Source organism: Ambystoma mexicanum, chromosome 4p (genome assembly GCF_040938575.1).
Source record: "Ambystoma mexicanum isolate Mex_15411 chromosome 4p, UKY_AmexF1_1, whole genome shotgun sequence".
NCBI classification, from domain to species: domain Eukaryota; kingdom Metazoa; phylum Chordata; class Amphibia; order Caudata; family Ambystomatidae; genus Ambystoma; species Ambystoma mexicanum.
The window spans coordinates 692,626,093-692,649,463 of record NC_090927.1 but is presented as its reverse complement, the minus strand read 5'-3'; the positions used below and the strand labels follow the sequence as shown (position 1 = coordinate 692,649,463).

The 23,371-nt window shown below is 47.9% G+C and overlaps 1 protein-coding gene across 1 annotated transcript in view; it reads left to right on the top strand.

Moving 5' to 3' along the window:
• LOC138453423 (CD109 antigen-like) overlaps nucleotides 1-23,371 on the top strand; it is a 1,481,241-nt gene that overhangs the window by 995,705 nt on the left and 462,165 nt on the right. Inside the window, exon 20 of the mRNA XM_069606256.1 lies at nucleotides 369-482. Coding sequence (XP_069462357.1) covers nucleotides 369-482 — 114 coding nt within the window. The remainder of the gene's footprint in view (nucleotides 1-368; nucleotides 483-23,371) is intronic.

Below are 23,371 nucleotides of genomic sequence, written 5' to 3'. Positions count from 1 at the left end.
ATAACCTTGTAAGTGCTTGAAAACCCTCAGATTTCACTGTAACCATAAAAAAACTTTGGAAACAATAGCGGAATGGAGGCTGTTCATTAACCTTGCGTAAAGTTGGCTCGAAACATGACACCATGAATTAACAACTATACTTTGAAATTTAATTTAATATAACTTTGTAAAATTGGTACCATTTTCGCATTTTTTAACACGTTTGTGGGGCTTCCCAAATTGAGCACTAAGACTAAAAGTACATGTCGTTGTGTTGGCATAGCCTGTCATTTACTCCTCCTTGCAAGTTTGCTCCTGTTACGTTGCACGGTGCCGCTGACTACTTAGCCTCTGTATTAATTACAGTTTGTGTGATTTTGTTTCTCCAGCTGCAAGCGTTTCAGCCTTTCTTTGTATCCCTTAATCTTCCCTACTCTGTGACCAGAGGAGAGCAATTTATACTGGAAGTTACCATCTTTAATTATTTGGAAGAAACTTCTGAGGTAAAATAATGACGTCATTTTTAAACCCTGCATTCTTGTGGAATATTGTTTTCTCTATGGCTTTTAGGAATGTATTTAACATGACCTCTGCTACACATGTAGCTAATGACAAGTGGAAATCATTTCAAGAAAGAGTGGATACTTGTCAGTACCCCATTGTTACTTTGGGACATTTTAATTGACGTTTAGGGCCTGAATCAGAGCATTTTTCAATGGGATTGCGCCATTATAAAGGACGTCTGTCAATCGGACCCTAAATGTCAAATATCTCACTAAATGGTATGTCTGGATGAACGCAGAATCAATGGCTTGATGATAACCTGTTGTGGACTTCCAGAAAATCGTTTTAGATTATTTCATTTGAATAGGTGTTAACTGGAAGCTGCAGCATGCATTATTTCAAAGTCCTTTTCTACAAAAACCTATCATGTGGTTAATCCTTTCATTGTACATTGTTGAGTATTGTTTGTGATAGTTTGCTCCTGTGGTAATTTTCTCGGAGGGCCTGTTTACCTTTAATTTATTTTTTAATATGTAGGTAATGAGAGCTCAATAAATATACAATTTGGCTGATGTATTAAATGTATGCAGATTTGCGGAACGACTGGACCTCCGCTATTTCTATCTACACATGTTTTATAAAAGGTTTTATCTGAATTTATTAGGAAATTATCACTTACGATGGTGAGGAGTCTTCCCTACTATCTTTTCCCTCATAGGGTAAAATCCTGCGGCTCCATTGAAGTGTCAGTAGGACCAGCTACACATTTAGTCACTTCTCAGTACAGCACACACTTTGTCTTATAACCACACAAAAATACCTTGTTGGGACATCTTCCTTTACTCCTCATTTCCCATAATTCGGCAGCTCGTTCTCGTTCACAGGTTGTCCCTCAATCACAAGTTGTCAATTGCAAGGCGAATTCCGCGCCTCTGAACCTGAACTCGAATGATAGATAACATGCTAAAGTCTGCACAGTGAAAAATGAAGAGATGTGCCATTTTGGAAACCAGTGCTGAGGTATTTTCCTGTGCCCCAAACCTTATGCCTAGAATCTAAAAACAACTTAGAAAATCTTAACCAGCAAGAACTCCAGTTAATGTGCAATTTCAGGCCAAACAATTGCGCAAAAGGACTAAAACTGAGTCACTTAACCAGGCTCAATTGTGTGTGCTCTCAAAAAAACATAAAGCCGTCTCCAGCCCTTGGCAATGACAACATATGAACCTGCTCTTACATCAACACATGGAAAAGAGCTCCCCCAGTAGGTCACATTCAGATTGCAGGCAATCCACCACTACCACTATGCCCATTTACAGTAGTTGCTGCTAAGAAAAATAGGATCCTCCAATGTTCATATCAAGTTATCTCCTTAATCGAATCTGCACTTGGTATGGGTTTCCCGACCTTCAGGTCAGAAATGGAGGATAGGACATGAGCAACGCGCTGGTCCTGGAAGCAAGACCAGGCAGAGCAATAGAGGTTTGAATCCTGGATCTGCGCTTAGAAACTGAACTCAGGCATGGTATTAGACACGTTATTAAAAAAAACAATGAAATAAATAAAATAACCTCCATAATCATGAACCCCACAGAGTCTCCCGGACTCCCGGCCCTCTTTCCTGTTAACCCATATGCGTTATATACACTGACACTGGGGCAATAGAAGAATCCAGCAGCACCTCAAGTATGCCACTATCTTCAATGAACGCCTGCTGTCTCCTTTGCTGAACTGAGGGGGGATCATGGATCCTCCCATTAGCTTCCCTGGACTTATGTGGCAGTGTAATAATGAAATTCTTCAGCCTCCCTTGCTGCGTCCTCCATATTCCTCAAGCCATCATCACCAAGCAACAGACTCCGTCTTTACCATTCTGCCAAAGAGCTCTCCAAGGGTGTGCTCCACTGTTGTCAACTTAGTCTCTATGATGATTAGTTTTATGTGAAGAGTGTACATTGACTTTAAAAAAACAAAAAATTTGTTCAGCAGATTATTATAGGCCCTCCAAATGCTCCTTCGCATGGACATAAACTGTTCTTTCTGAATTGAAAAAGTCTGAGCCTAAAAGTCCAGGAGCCTTTTGTAATTTATTTGACAGCATCCCAGGTCATCTCTGAAAGTGTCCACTTCCCCATGGCAGAAGGTGCACAGCTCTGGGTAGCAGGATTGCACCCGCAAGAAAGAAAAATGGTCAGAGGGTCCAGAGAGGGGAAGAGGAGAGGGGGCTTCCACTTTTGCTGTGACCCCGTTTTTCTTGTACCTTGGTGGTCATCATAGGGCAGGTACATCAATCAAGGCTGGGGCCCCAGCACACTCCTGGCATGCACATCCCTGTAGGATCCCATGCAGCTTCGGTCGGCATCGGTTTGGCTCATCCAGGGCTTACACCCCTGCTTCATCAGCTGACACTTCTGATCTCTTCTGCTCCATTATGTCCTCTGTGACCTACATCAAGATGAGCACTCAGGCTGGAGCCATCTTGGTATACCCCATGATGTTGGGGTGAGCAACTTCACCATCTTTTGTTAGAGCCACCACCACTCAATTCAGTGACAACAGATGGCACCCTTGGGCCTTCACTACTTCACTTCCTGTGTGCTCTAGCCATCTCGGTGCATCCACACGTTCAGTAGAACCACTCCAGCTGCATTGACATGGTAGCCATTGAGAAGCCCTTGTGAGGAAGGTCCTACCCGGTGCAGACAAGCACAACCCACAGCTTTGTACCACAATATTAAACGTACAAGCATTGGCAAAGCCAATAGTTTTGGTGTTTACTGCTGTTCTTTGCATTTTGCATGCATTGGCACCAGGGCGCAAGCAAGAGTGCAACGTTTCAAAGGAGGATGTGATAAGGCGTGCAGGTATGCAAGAGAATGAGCCGGGGAATAGAGCAAGGGAGGAAGCAATTAAGAGAGGGTGCCATTGTTGATGAGCAAGAGAACAGATTCGCAAGAAAGGATCAGAGTGAGAGGGTAAGAAATAAAGCGAGAGTGTGAGAGGAAGGAAGAGAGGTGATAGAGAGAGGTGGTAGGGTGTGTTGGGTTAGAGATGTTGGTGGTAATGGGGGTGGGGCTAGAAAGGGGGTGGGGGTTGGGGGTTCTGGGTAGAGAGAGTAAGGTGGGTGGGGTAGAGAATAGAGTTAGGGTGAGAGGGGGTAGAGAGCGTGGTGGTAGGGTGGGTAGGTGTAGCGATCATGGTAGTAGGGTGGGTGGGGGTAGGGAGTATGGGGGTAGGGTGGGGGTAGAGAGAGTGGGGGTAGGGTGGGGCGGGGTAGAGAGAGTGGGGGTGGGTGGGGGTAGAGAGAGTGGCGGGTGGGTGGGTGGGGATAGAGGGATTGGGATAGGGTGGGTTGCTGGGGGTAGAGAGGGTACGGGTAGGGTGGGTGGGGGTTAGAGTTGGGGATGGGTGGGGTCAGAGAAAGTGGGTGGGGGTAAGGTGGGCTGGTATGGGGGTCAGAGAGAGTAGGGGTGAGTTGGTTGGGGTACAGAGGGTCCGTTGGTAGAGAGAGTGGGGGGTAGGGTGGGGTTGGGTTAGAGAGAGTAGGGGTAGAGAGGGTGGGTGGTGATAAAGTGGAGTGTGGGTGGTGGGGCAGGGAGAGTGGGGCTAGGGTGGGTGCATGTAGAGGGTGGTGGTAAAATGTGTAGGTGGGGGTAGAGCGAGTTCAGGTAGGGTGGGTGGTGGGTAGATGGAGTGGGGGTAGATTGGGTGGGTGTGGGTAGAGGGAGTGGCGGTAGGGTGGGTAGGTAGGAGTAAAGAGTGGGTTTGGGGTATGTGGGGTTAGAGAAAGGGTGGGTGAGTGGGGGAAGGTGGGTGCTTGGGTATTTAGGAGGAGAGTGGGGTAGGGTGGGGTTGTGGGGTGTGGGTGAAGGGTTGGTGAGTGGGGGTAGAGAGCATGAGGGTAGGGTGGGTGGTGTAGAGAGAGAAGGTGTTTGAGTGGGGGTTGGGTGGGTGAAGGTAGGGTCAGTGGGTGGGGGTAGAGAGAGTAGGGGTAGGATGGGTAGTAGGGGTAGAGAGAGTGGGAGTAGGGGGGTTGGGCAGGGGTAACGACTGTGGTGGTAGTGTGGGTGGGCTAGGATAGGTGAGTGGGGTCAGGTGGTGCGAGAGAGTGTGGGTGTAGGGTGGGTTACTTGGAGTAGAGAGTGGGGGTGCGGAGGTGGGGAAGAGCACATGGGGTCAGGGTTGGTGGGGGAATACAGCATGGGGGAAGTGTGATTGGGCGGAGGCAGAGAGAATGTTGGTAGGGTGGGTGCACAGCAGTAGAGAGTGTGGTGGTTGCGTGGGTGGGTGTAGAGCTAATGCTAATAGGGTGGGTGAGGGTAGGGAGCATGGGGGTAGGATGGATGTAGAGAGAGTGAGGGTAGGGTGGGTGGCTGGGATCCAGTGGATGGGGAAGAGAGTGGTGGCGGTAGTGGGAAGGTGGTGGGGGTTAGAGAAAGTGGGGGTTGGGTGGGTTGGCGGGGTTAGAGAGATAGGGGTAGGGTGGGTGGGGGTTAGAGAGAGTGGGGGTAGGGTGGGCTAGTATGGGGGTTAGAGAGAGTAGGGGTGGGTCAATTGGGATACAGATAGTCGGATGGTAGAAACATTGGGGTATGGAGAGTGGGGGTAGGGTGGGTTGGGTTAAAGAGAGTGGGCGTAGAAAGAGTGGCTGGTGGTAGAGAGAGTCGAGGGTGGGTGGGTAGTGGGGGTAGAGAGAGTGGGGGTAGAGTGAGTGGGGTTAGGGTGGGTGCAGGTAGAAAGTGGTGATAACATGCGTAGGTGGGGGTAGGGAGTTCAGGTAGGGTGAGGGTGGGTAAAGAGAGTAGGGGTAGATTGGGTGCATAGAGATAGTGGGGAGTAGGGTGGGTAGGTAGGAGTAAAGAGTGTGGTTAGGGTAGGTGGGGTTAGACAAAGGGTGGGTGAGTGGGGGGAAGGTGGGTGTTTGGGTATTTGGGAGGAGAGTGGGGTAGGGGATATGTGGGTGGGGTGAGGGGATAGAGAGCATGGTGTTATGTTGGGTAGTGTAGAGAGAGAGGCTGGGTGAGTGGGGGTTGGGTGGGTTAAGATACAGTCGGTGAGTGGGGGTTGGGTGAGTGGGAGTATGGTGTCTAGGTGGGGGTAGAGAAAGTGGGGGTTGGGTGGGTGTGTTGAGGTAGAAAGTGGGGGTGGGGTAAGGTGGGTGGGTGTAGAGGGAGTGGGGTTTGGGGAGTGTGGATGGGGTTAGATTGAGTGCGGGGTAGGGCAGGTGGGTGGGGGTAGAGTTTGTGAGTAGGATGGATGGATGGGTGGGCATACAGAGAGTGTGGGTACGGTGGGTGATTGGACGTAACGATAGTGGGTAGAGATTCTTAATTCAGAATCCTCCCCTTTCCCTCTATCTCCTCTGTAAGAATGGGTTCTGCAATTTTATGCACACAAATTCCAAAAAACAAAAAAGCTGCTCCTGATTGCTTGCACAGTGTTTGGCAGTGGTGAACATTTCTACATGCTGAGTTTCACCCTCTCTTTTGCCGTCAGCGTGACTCCACCGCACAACAACCATTCGTTGAGTGCTCATTTGAAGTGGTCACGCAGTTTGTAATTGCATCCTTGTGCAATCAAGCATTTCTGGTGTGCACAGCCCTCAGGGTGGCCCACATGCACAAGAACTGATTTCCCATGCCTGTGCTTTTATAAAACAAATCGTGTGCAGACCTCCTACAGAAAGCACACCTGCAAAGGTAGCGGGTGCACCTTTTCGCTCATTGTGCAAAGTGCTCCCTCCATTGCACAATATGCAGTTTGTGCAGGTGGCATACTTTTGGTAATCCGGCCCCTTATATCTCTGGACAGACCTGAGGAAGGGGCGTAAGCACGGGCCCGTAGCCAGGGTTGTCTAACTAGTGGGGCCTGAAGCTAATGTAGTTCGGCCCACCACAGTGACATTAACATCTGTAAATATCCACACACAGCTGCTGAGTGTGTGTTTACAGATTTTGGGTTGCCCGCTCAGGCCCTGCCCTGTCTACGCCGCTGCGTAAGCATCAAACACTATCTACGCCACACCACCATGTCCTGCTCATTGCTGGACCACGTTATTACCTCTACCTCTTTTTATAATCGTAGATTTATGTAAGGTCCTGCATCTTAAGCTGGATTACTGTATACTATACTCGTTGTTTGTCAAATGACGCACCACTCACCCCACTTTAATTTAACCATCAACCACCATACTTTACTGCTCCTCTGAATCTTGTATCTCTCTGTAGAGATCAGTGGGAACGTTGGTTGCGATGTCTGAGTACATTTATGCAATTCCAAAATGGCCTTGACATGTGGAAAAGACGTCATCGAATCTGCTTTTTGTAAACCTTTCGGTGTCCTCCATAAACTGGACTGCCTTCTGATCACTGGTCGGTATTTTCTCTCTGGGAACGGTGCAGACTGGTAATTCTCCACCCTTCCTTTGCCCGTCTGAATCCGAGAAGTCCCTATGGAGTGAGGTTGGGCGTTTCTCAAAGAAATGCAGTGATAAAATCACTGCAAAAATGTCAGCTGTACAAAAAATCGCTGCAAAAATGCCATGGTTTGACCCGTTAAAGGTGTACCTGTAGCATGGTACATTTTATGCTACACTGATGTGGAATCTACAGGCATTCTGGAAGGAGAATGTGGAGTGCGGACACTGAGAAGACGGTTGGAGAGACTGAAGCAGCTCCCTTCAGAGACTCCTTCTATATCCCCCTTTTATTCTATATATGTATCCAGTTTACTTAAATACACCAATACGTTTCTGATGATATATCTATACCCATCTCTGTCCTATCCTTACTGCTACATTTGGCGACGAGGAAGTTTCGAAGACTAGTCACCTGGGAAGGAAGATACTGAAGCCCGCAGGTGAGCTTGAACCCTGCCCTTGTACATAATTGAGAAGCCTGGGCAAGTTGTTTCGCAACGCTCTAGTCGTTATAAATATATTTATTAAGTGGACTCACGATTCAGGTTTAAGGCACGCGCGAGCATCTCGAGCGGTGCATTGAAGATAAACACTGCCCTGAGCCGATCGTGAGCTAGTCCTTTAAAGGAAAGGACCTACGACGCCGTGACGCACGTTGCGCACAGGCGGCCATTTTAGGTAGGCTAACAGGTTGGCTGCAGCTATAGTATTTACTGTTCTCGGATCGCATTGAAAAACTGTCTCCATCGGATTGGCAGAAATTGTAAATAAACGGATTTTGAGAACAGCACTTATTACAGCACTTATATTGAACTATTTATATTTATTAAAAAAATGTTTAAAAAAAATCTGTGTGAGGATTGGATGGTCCGCTCCTGCTCCTACTCGTCGCAGCACCAGTACAGTAAAGAGCAATTGCTGCAACAATGGTCATGGAACAGTGTGATGTTTAAGGAGTTACGCACCAGACATACAAAGTATTGTGTGAATAAAAGAATCATACAGAGTTATTACTAGGTGATATCACAGTCATTGGTGACAGAGGAGCGGGTGACCAGGCCCTAGCTGGCAATATGACAATGCACACTGTCCCACCACCTGCTATGTTTCTACTGGAGGCTGGAGAGCCTAATTTACCATGGAAGAGATGGTTGAAGTCGTTTGAGCACTATGCTTCAGTAGTTTGTGGAACAAACTACAGTGTGGAGAAAAAGAAATCATTATTGCTTCACTGCTTGGGGCCAGCAGGACAGGAAAAGTATGAGGACTTGCCAAACTTGCTGATTTCTCCTCAGCACTCCCATTAGTTTCATATGGGGCCAGCACGCTCACTCTCTAGTATGCAGGATCAAAAATAAACGTTGCTCATTCCACAGTCTCCATAAGTATATCAAATGCTGGTTCATGCCCAAACGCTTGCATCACTCCTCTGCAATTTCGCTTTTGTCCTGGATGGATGGGTGAAGTGATAAATATGGGAGTTGTAACTAGTAATGCTGTAGATATGATTAAACAGAGACAATTTAGGAATAAAGCATGGTATGACAAGAAAAGATTTAGGTATAATGAAACACTGGAAGTAGGGTGTTTTGTGAGAGTGAAGCTCCCGGAAGCTTTGAGAGTGAGAGGCATTAAGTGGTCTGATCCCATTCAAGTTATTGAGGTGTTTAAACATGCGGTAGGAGCAAGTGATGGAAGGGTATGGAATAATGGAAGAGCTATGGGAGTGAATGGTAAGGTTGATGGTGGACAAAAGTGTGGACAAAAGTGATGTTGGTGACAATAGAGGGAACCAGGAATTTTCCTTACCAATGAACTCCATACAATTCACCGAATGTAACACAGTTGCCAGTGTCAAGGTTCAGGAGAAGATACCAAAGGCCGAAACACTTAATGTACTATGTAGAGTAAAGATTTGTTTGGAAAGAAAGGGGATGTGTAGCATGGTACATCTTATGCTACACTGATGTGGAATCTACAGGGATTCTGGAAGGAGAATGTGGAGGTGCAGTGCGGACACTGAGAAGACGGTTGGAGAGACTGAAGCAGCTCCCTTCAGAGACTCCTTCCATATCCCCCTTTTATTATATATATATATATATATATATATTTCTGAGGCTTGTGGAATCTGCTTAGATCACATGCTGTGCATAGGCCGACATCTAGTGGAAGCTGCGGAGTATTAGTTTGTTTTTCGAAACTCGAAAATGGGCGTCGACACAGGCGTGCCAGTAATACTATCCCTAGTGTGACGTCCACTGTACCCAAGATCCCTCACGCGTCTAGGATCCTCAGATTGTTTTTTTCCGCCATACTGGTCGGAAGCATCTTGCGGAGTCCCCTGGCCTTAGCCATACTTTTGCTAATTATTGAAGTTTAAAATTATTTATTGACATCCTTCCCCACCCCAACGTCGACCCTCGACACTCGACGACGGCTGGAGAAGACATCGACCGTCGGCTGCTGCACGACGGATCTGGGCCTCGGAAGGCCGCTGGCCTCAGCCCGGGCCTAGTAGGCCGCTGGCCTCGGCCCTGCAAGTAGGGAGAGTGGGGGGTGGTACATACTCTTCACTCTTGGTATATAGGTACACCTTATATATTTCCTACACTTACCAGCCCGCTGCCTCAAGGTGCGTATGGAGGGTACCCCTTTCCAATTCTGCCCCAAGTGCAACCGCAAATACCCTTGGGTCGACAGGCACGCCACGTGCAATCTCTGCTTGCCGAGGGACCACCCCGAAGCGAACCGCAGAGCGTGTAGTAGGTTTAAGCCTAAGACACTTAAGGACCGTTCGACAAAGCGTTGGGCACACCACGCCAGGCAGGCGGCCATGGCAGCGGAGGGCGCCTTCAGCGATGGCAGCGACACCGTACTTTCGGATGGTGAGGGCATTACGGCGTCGAAAGACTGCCGAGCGCAGGTCGCCGACCTCGGAAGGTTGTCCGGCAGGGCGGCTATGGGGAAGACCCCCGGCGACGCAAGCGCTACACACCCTACACACACTAAGCACACTAAGTCCAACCGAACCTCGACGACGTCGACTTCTCGGAAAGAGGCACAGATAGAACGGTCCGACTCGGTGTCCTCTGGGCGCTCTCGATCGAGATCGCCTCATGACGCAAGGCAATCATCCACTCTTGCCAAGAGTGCCTCGCTCCCTAGATTAACGGAAGTTCGATCGTCGGAAGACGAAGACGACTTCCACCCCCAGGCCGCGCTCCAGGAGACCGAGGCCGCAGTTAACACCAGCGAGGCCCCACGCTCGAAACAAGATACCTCTCCCGACCCTCGACGCCAGGCGTCGAAAGTCTCTGGGGCCTCCAAGGGGCAGGGAAAACATTTTTCCACGCACGGGGAGGGGGGGAAACAGCGGAAAGCACAGCCTTCCACTCCTGTAAGACCATCCTTCCACCCTAAGCAGACAGACAAACATAAATCTACTGGGACATCAACATCCAGCAAGGGTACCCTTGATAAGTCCTCTAAGTTGCCTCCTAAAGTCATACCCTGTTCCAAAGAATGGTCCAGTGAAGACATAGACAGGGTCATGTCAAGGATGTCTTCCTTAGCTGATTTTTATGACAAAAACCCAGAACATTTCCTTTCGTATGACCCTCAAGGGGACACACCCTCAGGCTCCTCTGATCCTATCCCCCTAAGTAAAAAGGCCCGGTTCGAAAGACCTGAACCCTTCGAGGTGCAGCCGTACTCTACTCCATACTCTACTCCACACCCCAGATACCAAGGACAGCCTTTCCCTGAAGGGGACCAGGAGTTTACAATTATGGAGGAACAAACCGGGACTGAATACTATGCGGATGATGAGGACCTGGAGGAGGTAGAAGATGAGCAGGAAATTTACAGAGTAGATTCCCCGGTAGAGAGCGAAGCCCCAGTTACCGACTCGCCAGTTGATAACCAGCCCCTCCTTAATGAAGTTCTCGCTCGCACAGCAGAACATTTTCACGTCGACACCCACGTTGTACAGGAGGAAAGGGACTTTGCAGAAGAGTTGGTGGGAGAGAGGAGGCCGGTCGCTCAGACCATCCCTATCCTTAAATCCATCCAACGTAGAATAGATCCATCCCTGGTGAATCCTAACCTCACCAGAGCCGTCAACCCCAGAGTCGAAAAACTTTTTCGGGCAGCCCAGTCTGACCCTCTTTATATAAGAGGACATCTTAAACCAGACTCCCTAGTGGTTACCAACACTCGGAAGAGGGCTGGGACACCCTTATCGTCGTCAGAAGCTCCTCCCGACAAGGAGAGCAAAAGACTGTACGGGTTTGGCAGGAAGGTAGCCTCAACGTCCGCCTACCAAGCAAGGATTGCCAACTCCACCACCCTGTTGGCAAGTTACGACTGCCATCAATGGGAAGAGGTCGCGGCGCTCATAGCCTCTGCTCCTGAACCGTTAAAGGGCCAGTTGGCTCGGATCTCGGCAGAAGGGAGAGCCGTGTCTGGTTGCATATTAAAAGCAACTTTCGACGCCGCGGACAACGCAGGAAGATTGATAGCAGAAGGTACTGTTATCAAGAGACATGCGTGGTTACGGCAGTCGGGGTTCAAAACAGAAACCCAGGCTTCATTAATAGACAAGCCGGTGGAACCCGATCTATTGTTTGGGAAAGCGGTCGAAGACGCACTTAAGAATGCCAAGGACGAGTACGAGACTCTCAAATCCCTTGGCCAGCTTACCAACAAACCCCCTAACCAGAGGGGGAACAGTAATTTTCGTCGCCCACGCGGCCAAAATTCACAAAGAGGCAACTATGCCCAAGGACAGGGTACACAATGGAACAACAACCAGCAGTCTACCCAAAGTTACGGCAGGGGTAACAAGAGAGGTCGTGGAAGAGGCAGAGGCAGCCCCAACAAGGGAGGTGGCACGCCTCCACCAAAGCAGTGACGCTCAGTTCAGGGTCCCTTCTCACGCAACCCCAGTAGGGGGACGCATTTCCAACTTCACCCAGGCTTGGGAAGGGATCACCTCAGACAGATGGGTGCTGTCAACAGTGTCCACAGGATATTGTATAGAATTACTGCAGCGTCCCCGGAACCACCCTCCACGACAAAGAATACACTCCTTAGAACATCAGAAGATCCTTCTCGAGGAGATCGCCATTCTGCTAGAAAAGGACGCGATAGAACTCGTCCCAGGACACCAGGTAAACAAGGGTATCTATTCAACTTACTTCCTTGTGCCAAAGAAAGATTTGACAATGCGCCCAGTATTGGACTTACGGCCTGCCAACAAGTATGTCAAGCCCCAAAAATTCCGTATGACCACGCTACAAGAGGTAATCCCCCTCCTAAAAAAGGGGGATTACATGGCAACCTTGGATATGAAAGATGCTTATTTTCATATTTCCATGCTCCCAGCGCACAGAAAATATTTGCGCTTCAAGGTGGACAGTCGCCACTACCAATTCAAGGTACTGCCCTTCGGGATAGCTTCAGCACCAAGGGTATTCACCAAGGTACTGGCGGTGGCAGCTGCACACCTACGCAGGGAGGCAATCCCAGTGTACCCTTATCTGGACGACTGGCTCATAACGGGGGAAACCCCAGGAAATTGCAGGTCAAACATCCAGAGGACTATCAACCTCCTCCACGAATTAGGCTTCTCTATCAACGAGAAGAAGTCAAGTCTGGTGCCAAGCACCTCAAAACAGTTCCTAGGAGCAATCCTAGATACTCAGAAAGGGTTGACCTTCCCTTCGGAAGAGAGAATTCGGAATATACTACTGCAAATTCCACATTATCAGTCAGGTCAACAAATAACGGTACGCAAAGCAATGCGGTTACTGGGCATGATGGTGTCATGCATTTACCTGGTCCCCCACGCGCGTCTGCGCATGCGTCCCATGCAGGAATGGTTGGCGAAACAGTGGTCTCAGGCAAGTGGTCAGTGGGACGATCTAGTGGTCGTTTCGCCAACACTCGTACAGAGCTTACACTGGTGGACAAGAGAGAATCTCGCAAGGGGAAAACCCTTTTACGATCCCGAAGTACAGGCAGTGGTGACTACAGATGCATGCCTGACTGGGTGGGGAGCTCACCATCTCCACCACACAGCTCAGGGTCTCTGGTCTCACTCAGAAGCCAAGAACCACATCAACCTGCTAGAGCTTCTGGCAGTATTCCGAGCGCTTCGGGCGTTCGAGCCCCATCTGCTAAACTTGTCGGTGCAGATCCGGACGGACAGCACGACAGCCATGTTCTATCTGAACAAACAAGGAGGGACTCGTTCGCCAAATCTGTCCAAGCTTGCCCAGAAAATCTGGATATGGGCAATCAGACGGAACATCTTCCTGTCATCACAACATGTTCCAGGGGAGCTCAATTCCCTAGCGGATGCCCTAAGCAGAGACTCCCTCCCTGAAGAACACGAATGGGTCCTTCACAGAGATATCGTAGAAGATCTCTTCTCTCAGTGGGGTTTCCCCACTATAGACCTATTCGCCACAAGCGAAAACAAACAATGCCCAGGATTTGCATCCAGGTTCCCCCAGCCAGACTCCCAAGGGAACGCCCTGTGGATGAACTGGTCAGGGATGTTTGCGTACGCTTTTCCACCAACTCCTCTCATCAGGAAGGTGGTGTACAAGATGAACAAGGAATCGATGACGCTCATCCTAGTTGCTCCCATGTGGGCGAGACAACCATGGTTTCCACACCTACGCAGGATGGCGGTGTGCGAGCCCATCAAACTCCCAGCCTGGTACAACCTACTGTCCCAGCAACAAGGTCAAACAGTGCACCAGGAACCCAACTCAATGAACCTGGCAGCATGGCTCCTGAGGTCATAGAGTTTGGCCATCTCAATTTACCACAGAGGTGTATGGACATCCTAAAAGAATCCAGGAAACCAAACACAAGGCACTGTTACTTGGACAAGTGGAAGAGATTCGTTATTTGGTGCCAGAATAAACAAATCAACCCAGTTGATTGCACTCCTTCCAACGTTGTAACATACATGCTCCGCCTGCTGGACGCAGGTTTGGTTTTTAACTCTCTGAAAGTACACCTGGCAGCCCTCTCGGCTTACACCACATCCCATAACAAAGTATCGTGGTGGAAAGTACCAGTAGTTAAAGCCTTCCTGGAAGGAGTAAAGAGACTTCACCCTCCTATTTCGAACCCACCGCCAGGATGGGACCTCAATGTGGTGCTAGCTAAGCTCATGGGCCCCCCTTTCGAACCCATGCATAAAAGTAGTCTCAAACACCTGACTTATAAAACGGCCTTCTTAGTAGCCATTACCTCTATAAGAAGGGTCAGTGAAATTCAGGCTCTGTCAGTGCAGGATCCTTTCTTTACTATCCACAAAGACAAACTGGTTTTACGCACACACCCTAGGTTCTCACCTAAATTTATATCTAAATTCCATGTAAACCAGTCCATCGAGCTTCCGGCTTTCTTCCAGAACCCGCAAAGCTCAGCTGAGGTGAAACTACACACCCTTGATGTGCGTAGGGCGGTCCTCTACTATGTAAATAAAACCAGACCGCTAAGGAAAACAGATCAACTGTTTGTCTCCGTAGCTACAGGCAGAGAGGGGGATCGCGTCTCTAAAGGCGCGATCTCGAAGTGGATTATCAACTGTATACAGCTGTGTTTCTCTCTTTCTGAAAAAACTCTGCCTTTTACGCCAAGGGCCCATTCTACTAGAGGCATTGGGGCCACTCTGGCTTTCATTGCAAATGTTCCCCTCGACACCATTTGCAAAGCAGCTACTTGGAGCTCTATTCACACTTTTACTCAGCATTACTGCATTGACACTCATTCCAAGACAGATACACAAGTGGGACAAGCGGTTCTAAGACACCTGTTTGCTCATGACCCTTCTCACATCCCACCTCCTTCTTCGGGTACTGCTCGCTAATCTATGCACAGCATGTGATCTAAGCAGATTCCACAAGCCTCAGAAGGGATACATTACTCACCGTAATCGTATTTCTGATGCTTGTATCTGCTTAGATTCACATGCGACCCACCCTTCCTCCCCTCCGAGAGAAGGCGCATGATTGCTTGTAGTCTTACCTTTCTGTCTATCTGCTTGGATTATCTGTACTCACGCTACTCCTCATGCTTCCTCATGTCAGAAAAAATACAATCTGAGGATCCTAGACGCGTGAGGGATCTTGGGTACAGTGGACGTCACACTAGGGATAGTATTACTGGCACGCCTGTGTCGACGCCCATTTTCAAGTTTCGAAAAACAAACTGTAATACTCCGCAGCTTCCACTAGATGTCGGCCTATGCACAGCATGTGAATCTAAGCAGATACAAGCATCAGAAATACGATTACGGTGAGTAATGTATCCCATATCCAGTTTACTTAAATACACCAATACATTTCTAATGATATATCTATACCAATCTCTGTCCTATCCTTACTGCTACAGTACCCCATTACACGATTTAAGGGGAGCTCCCCTTAAATGGTATAATGGGTACATGGGTTGCGGGGGTGTCCCCCGCATCCTTTACGTGGATTGCCGCGGCAAAACCACAGCCTTTTTGCCGCAATATTTTATGTCCACGGCCATTTTTGCCGCGATTTTAACACATGGAACCAGACACCATTGCAAGAGGACTTGGGGCTTCATCTTAACACTGTCCATTCTTTGATGCAGACAAAAAGGTCATTAGCTAATGCAATTTGACTCAGAGAGTCATTGATTCTGGAAGCCCTCGTTCACAGTACTCCTAAATACTCGTTTCCCTTTTCTACTTGAAAAATATGAAGTTATCCAATATGGGTATAATTCTGTTAATGTGAACTTTAACGCGTTTTGTATTTGAAAGAAAAGAATAGTATATGATAATAGGTATATGTCCACAGATGAAGTGTTTCATTAATTACGTTTATTGCTGTGATGGTGTGATGTTTTTGCGCTAAATGTTTCTTTGTACTTGCAAATATCGATGCAACAGGCGGCCTCCCTTGCCCCTCTCTCGATATATGTGGAAGAGTTGCACATTTTCTCCCGTATGGTTGCCAGGGTCGGACTGGGACAAGAAATAGGCCCGGTCACCCAAAAAAAAGTAGCCCACCCCTCGCCTCACAACCCTTGACCTCTGAGGACATCACCGGAAGTGATGTCATTTGACCCCACTCCAAAGTGAGCTCTTGGGAAGCGATGAAACACAACCTTTCACCACTTGACAAAACAGAAAGTGGCATCAAATAGCATTGTTCCTAAGTACACTAAATCACTGCGAATCCAAGCAGACGTCCAAGGCCAAATGATAATATGTTATTGTATAGCACTTACGCTTAGCTCTTTTTTATAGAACAAATATGTATACAATATAACCCAACCTGAGTTGGTACTCATTTATTGACCTAAGAAGGATGAAAGGCTTTTTGAAAAGAAAAAAAAAGAAAATTTGAACAAATAAAAATATAAATATTGTTTTTCTTCCAAACCGGCCCAGGCATGGCCAGAAACTGGCCCCCACTTCCCAGGGCCGAAAGGCAGAGGGGCCAATCCGACCCTGATGGTTGCCCCGGATGTTTATGATTTGCCATAACTGTTATGGAAACCTTTGTTGAGTATGCCTTGGGCCAAACCTCTGACTCTGGTGTGGCATTGTTTCATGTTTTTGTTTAGCTTTGTTTACTAGGTGGCACTAATGTACCTATAAGTTGAAACCTCTGTATCGAAGTACACCCAGGAGGGAGGTGAGATACGAGGACGGACACACAGTTTGTGGGTGTTGTTTGGCTTGCCCATGGCCATATCCCTATGTCTATTCCCAGCCCCTTCCTGCCCCTCCTTACCCAATACACATCCTCCTGGGATCTCTTTTAGCTACTTTATCAAGTATTAACATCGAAATGAGTGGGGAAGTGCCTGCCAGTGTTCTTTCAAAGCTGAAATTTTTAGAGTTAATAATTAGAGCTTTAAAAGCACTACTGCCATTGGTGTTATAAACATGGCTTGACCAAGTGGCTGTCATTCATGCTGGACGCTACGCTCGTAGAACAGCTAGACCGTTCTATTCCAAATGGAGGTTATTCGATACGTTACCGGGAAAACGACGTTTGCACTTTTCACGTCGCTAACTTCACGTGACTTTTGCTTCGTCACGTGAACTACGTTATTACGTATTTAAGCAGCGTAGAAACTTCACTCGCTGCTTCTGATCGAATCTATTGGCGTTGTGTAGCTGAACCTCTGATCTGCATCCTGGCATATTTCTACAGCTACTTTTGGGCCTTCAATCGCGTGTGTTCCGCCACACGCTGATTCCTGGAGCTATTCCTTCGCGTGATAATTCACACGCGTTCTCTGTCTTCAAGCGTGGCTGGTCCGGACTGCGGGAATCCTGCCCGCGTGTACATCCACACGTACACTCTGTCTTCATACGCGGCTGGCCCGGACTGCGTAAATCCTGCCCGCGTGTAATTCCGCACGCGCACGTTGTCTCTAAACGCGGCTGTTCCGGACTGCGGGAACACCGCCCGCGTGTAATGCGCTCTCTGTCTTCAAGCGCGCCTGGCCAAGGCTGCGTAAATCCTGCCCGCGTGTAAAATCCACACGCGCTCTCTGTCTTCAAGTGCGGCTGGCCATGGCTGCGTAAATCCTGCCCGCGTGTAAAATCCACACGCGCACGTTGTCTTCACTCGCGGCTGGCCCAGACTGCGTGAATCCTGCCCGCGTGTAATATCCACACGCGCTCTCTGTCTTCAAGTGCGGCTGGCCAAGACTGCGTAAATCCTGCCCGCGTGTAAAATCCACACGCGCGCGTTATCTTCACACGCGGCTGGCCCAGACTGCGCGAATCCTGCCCGCGTGTAAAATCCACACGCGCACGTTGTCTTCAAACGTTATTTTCTTCGCGGCTGTTTATAACCGCGTGTACTTTGTTTTTCCTTAAAAAGAGCGCTATTTCTAACTCCTGCATCTGTGGAATTAACAGAAGGATTGATCCCTATAGTGGGAAGGAAGCTTTTCAAGGATTATTGGAAGGTGACATTGAACTGAACTTTTGGACGCTATCCTGTGGTGAATTCAACCGGTATCTAGCGTGAGCCTCGTTCCGTTCGGGATAAGTCTCCCTTACTAATTTTCCCTTCCTTGTCGTTTGTTCTTCATTCAAATCCATCAAGAGACTTCTGGATTATTCTACCCTAAACTAAAGGTCAGTGTGAACATTCCTGTCATTATCTAATTCATCATACTCAGGTTGGAGCAGTTATTCATGATACCTTAATTTGTCCTAGGCTGGCTTTCTATACCTTACCCACGCCCTTTCCAGTGATCCATCGCTCTGCCTGTTTTATCAGCCAGAGGGTTGTATCATTTGGAAGGTCTTCAATTGACTTCACAACTATCAAATCGTGTGAACAGGGATCCGGAAGACCCTACCTCCTGTATCCTTTTGAGTATAGAATCCTTTTCAGTTAATACTTTGGTACATTCTGACAGAATCAGAAGCCATGGATGGTACGGATCCTTTAGCTGTTTTGACACAGTTGATCAGCGATTTGAGAAATGAAATGGTTACAGCACAGGACATGTTACGGCACCGTATGGACGTTATGCAAGACGCCCTACATGGTAGTCCTCAGGGAGCACAGGTGCCGATGGCTACTGCATCTGGATCTGGGACTACGGCACCCCCACAGGAAACTATTAATGTGGTTATGCCCACTCAGTTTCCCTTGGCCCCTCCGGAACGGTTCACGGGTGATCCCAAAACCTATAGAACCTTTGTAAATCAGTGCCGACTCCATTTTCTTTGCCGTCCTACATCTTTTCCTGATCTAACCACAAAGGCAGCCTTCGTGCTTTCCCATTTAGGGGGCACAGCTGCTGCTTGGGCTAACCCTTTGTTGGAAACAAATAGCCCTTTGTTGTACGATTGTGACGATCTCTTGACTGCTATGAGTAAAGTCTTTGACATGCGTTACTCTACTCAAGCCACAGATTTAGAGTTGCTTAACCTACAACAAGGCAGCCAACCCCTTATGTCTTACGTTGCCCGGTTCAATCAACTGACGGCGGAAACCCAATGGCCTGACAGCAAGAAATCGGCTGTTTTCTACAAGGGTCTTTCTGAAGAACTGAAAGATGCCTTATCTACAGTTCCTGTGGTTCCTACGGGTTTTCCAGAGTTGCTCGATTTGGTTCTACAAATCGACGCCCGAAGGAATGCTCGAAAGGGAGAGAAAAAGCCCTTCATGCCAGTCTCGGGGCGGTCAGAGACACCAGCAGTCATCTCTAACGACCCTGAACCCATGCAGATTGGCGCCGTGAGAGGCCGATTGTCCAATGCAGAACGGGAGAACCGAAGAAAAAACCACTTATGTATGTACTGTGGTTCTTCCGAGCATTTATTGGCAACATGTCCTAAAAAACCCATCAAGCGTGCGGGAAACGCCAAAACTCGACAATAGCAGGAGTCCCTATGTCGAGTGTTTCATCGGACTCCAGTACCATTCCTAAACATGCACCTGTAATAGTTCAGGTGACGTTACGTTGTGATGAGCGAGAAGTGGTTTCCAAGGCCATGGTTGATTCTGGAGCCACCAGCAATTACATAGACATCACTTATGCCAAGAACTGTTCCTTACCCCTTGTAAACAAAAAAAGACCTGAAACGGTGAACACCGTGGACGGATCTGTTTTGACTTCTGGTATGGTAACCCAGGAGACGGTACCTGTTCAGATGACCTTATCGAATAATCATTCAGAAGAAATCATCTTCGATGTTATTGCTGCTCCACAGTACGAGATCATACTTGGTCTTGCATGGTTAACCCTTCACAATCCTGCTGTTGACTGGGTTTCGGGATCGCTCCAATATCCTTCGATTCATTGCAATGAACATTGCTTTACCAGTCAGGAGGTGTCAAATAAACAACACATATTGGCCTCTATGGTGGAGGATTCAACTATCAGCGTTGTACATCAATGCGACAATATCATACCATGCGAATACGCTGATTATGCTGATGTCTTTGATAAAGGCCAGGCAGAACAATTACCTCCTCATCGACAGTACGACTGTCCTATCGAATTGATTCCTGGTGCCAAAATTCCTACAGGCCGTGTTTATTCACTAACACCTAAAGAAGATGTTGTGTTAAAAGAATACATTGATAAAGCGCTAGCAATGGGCTTTATACGGCCCTCACAATCACCTGCTGCATCTCCTCTATTCTTTGTTCCTAAGAAAGAGGGAGATCTCAGACCTTGCATTGATTACAGGGCACTTAATGATATCACCATCAAAAACCAATACCCCTTACCACTAATAAACGTTCTATTGGATCAATTAGGCACTTCCAGTTATTTCACCAAATTGGACTTGCGAGGTGCATACAATTTGGTTCGCATTCGTGAAGGCGACGAATGGAAGACCGCTTTTAAGACACGGTATGGTCTTTACGAATATTTGGTGATGCCTTTTGGTCTGTGCAATGCTCCCGCCACATTTCAATTCTTCATGAATGATATATTCAGAGACATAATGGACCAATTTGTGGTTATCTATCTGGATGACATTCTGATCTACTCATCATCTTTATCGGAACACGTCAGACATGTTTCTACAGTCCTACAAAGACTCAGGGAGAACCATCTTTATGTGAAAGCTGAAAAATGTGTCTTTCATTCACAGGAAGTGGAATTCCTTGGTTACGACATTACCAATCTAGGTGCTCGAATGAGTCGTTCCAAGGTAAAGGCCGTCTTGAATTGGCCGATTCCGCATAATGTCAAGTCACTACAGTCTTTCTTAGGCTTTGCGAATTTCTATCGCAGATTTATCCATTCCTTTTCCAAAACAGTAGCTCCTTTGACGGCTTTAACTAGTTCTAAAGTTCCTTTCTGTTGGAACCAACATGCCCAAGCAGCATTCGAAAAGCTGAAGGAAGCATTTACCACTGCACCCGTGCTTCAACATCCGGATCCTGATCGCCAGTTTGTCGTTGAAGCGGATGCATCCAGTGTCGCTATTGGTGCAGTACTCTCACAAGTTTGCACAGAAACCAAGGAGGAACACCCAGTGGCTTTCTTCTCTCGCAAACTCACCTCATATGAACGGAACTACACCGTCACTGAGCGGGAACTACTGGCTATCAAAGATGCTTTCCGAGAATGGCGTCATCATCTTCTTGGGGCCAAACAACAGGTGTTGGTGTACTCTGACCATAGAAATCTCCAAGCATTCAAATCCATGAAATGCCTTACGGCCCGTCAGGCCAGATGGCATGTCTTTTTTGCCCAATACGATTTCCAGGTCACCTATCGTCCTGCCTGAGAACATGTTAAGTCGGACGCTTTGTCCCGTATGAGTGAAGAGGCGCAGGAAGAAAAACAAGTACAGATTCAGCTGTTGGCAGATCATGTAATATGTAGTTGTTCGGTTCAACCATCCCTAAAAACCGAAGTACAAGAGTGGGAAAAAATTCATCCACAAGTAGTCCAGGATATGAATCTGGACGTACATAACGGTTTACCATTCACACAAGGAGTACTTTATCTACCAACTCCTTCAATGCGGAATAAAGCCCTCAAATGGAATCATGATTCCTTGATTGCAGCCCATCCTGGACGGAAGAAAACACTGGAGCTGCTCAAAAGGTGGTGCTGGTGGCCATCCATGGCAACAGATGTTATAAACTATGTATCTTCTTGTTCTGTATGTATCCAATGTAAAAATACTCCTGGTAAACCAGTGGGCTTACTCCAGTCCCTACCTGTCCCTAACAAACCATGGGACATGATATCTATGGACTTTGTGGTAGAACTCCCCCCAAATCAGGGATATGATACCATATGGGTCGTAGTGGATTATTTCACTAAATTGGCTCTTTTTATTCCCTGTATTGGTTTACCTACTGCTGCTGTTCTGGCTGAACTATTCATCCAACATATATTTCGTTTCTTTGGTCTACCATCAGTAATCATTACAGACAGCGGCTCACAGTGTGCGTCACGCTTTTGGAGAGCTTTAACATCTGCATTACTGATTGATGATAGAATGTCCAGTGCTTATCATCCTCAAACTGACGGACAGACTGAAAGGGTCAATTGTACTATGGAACAGTATCTGCGGTGTCTGTGTTTGCAATACCAATCGGATTGGCTCACGGTACTGCCGGCGGCTGAATTCGCCTATAACAACTCTTATCATAGTGCCATAGGCACTTCACCGTTCTATGCTCTCTATGGACAACACCCCCGATCAATACCTCTGGATTCCGGTCTATCCTTGGACACGCCTGCTGCAGGCCGTACTTTTCGTGATCTGAAGAGATTACAGAGAAAGGTGAAGCAGCAATTGGAGCAGGCTAAACGACGTGACAAGTTCTATGCCGATGCTCATAGAGTACCCGCACCTGTCTATAAGGCTGGTATGAAAGTCTGGCTGTCCACTAAGAACTTAAGAATTCCAGGCAAAAAGAAATTGTTGCCTAAACACATCGGTCCGTATGTAGTGCTCCAAGTTCTTAATCCTGCTGCTGTACGTCTGGCTTTGCCACAACGATGGCGAGTGCATCCTGTATTCCACGTGTCACTCATTAAGCCATTTTCTGAAGCTACTAGACTGCCTGTACGGCCTGTTGCTATTTCTGTGCAGGGTTCAGATGAATACGAGGTACAAGACATACTGGATATGAAACTACGTTCTGGTAGACCATATTATCTGGTGGATTGGAAGGGCTATGGTCCCGAAGATAGGTCCTGGGAACCTCTTTCTAATATTCATGCTCCTGCTTTATTGAAGCGCTTTCACACAAGAAGGGGAGAGGTTGTCCCTTTGGGGGATGGCACTGTCATGCATGCTGGACGCTACGCTCGTAGAACAGCTAGACCGTTCTATTCCAAATGGAGGTTATTCGATACGTTACCGGGAAAACGACGTTTGCACTTTTCACGTCGCTAACTTCACGTGACTTTTGCTTCGTCACGTGAACTACGGTATTACGTATTTAAGCAGCGTAGAAACTTCACTCGCTGCTTCTGATCGAATCTATTGGCGTTGTGTAGCTGAACCTCTGATCTGCATCCTGGCATATTTCTACAGCTACTTTTGGGCCTTCAATAGCGTGTGTTCCGCCACACGCTGATTCCTGGAGCTATTCCTTCGCGTGATAATTCACACGCGTTCTCTGTCTTCAAGCGTGGCTGGTCCGGACTGCGTAAATCCTGCCCGCGTGTAATTCCGCACGCGCACGTTGTCTCTAAACGCGGCTGTTCCGGACTGCGGGAACACCGCCCGCGTGTAATGCGCTCTCTGTCTTCAAGCGCGCCTGGCCAAGGCTGCGTAAATCCTGCCCGCGTGTAAAATCCACACGCGCTCTCTGTCTTCAAGTGCGGCTGGCCATGGCTGCGTAAATCCTGCCCGCGTGTAAAATCCACACGCGCACGTTGTCTTCACTCGCGGCTGGCCCAGACTGCGTGAATCCTGCCCGCGTGTAATATCCACACGCGCTCTCT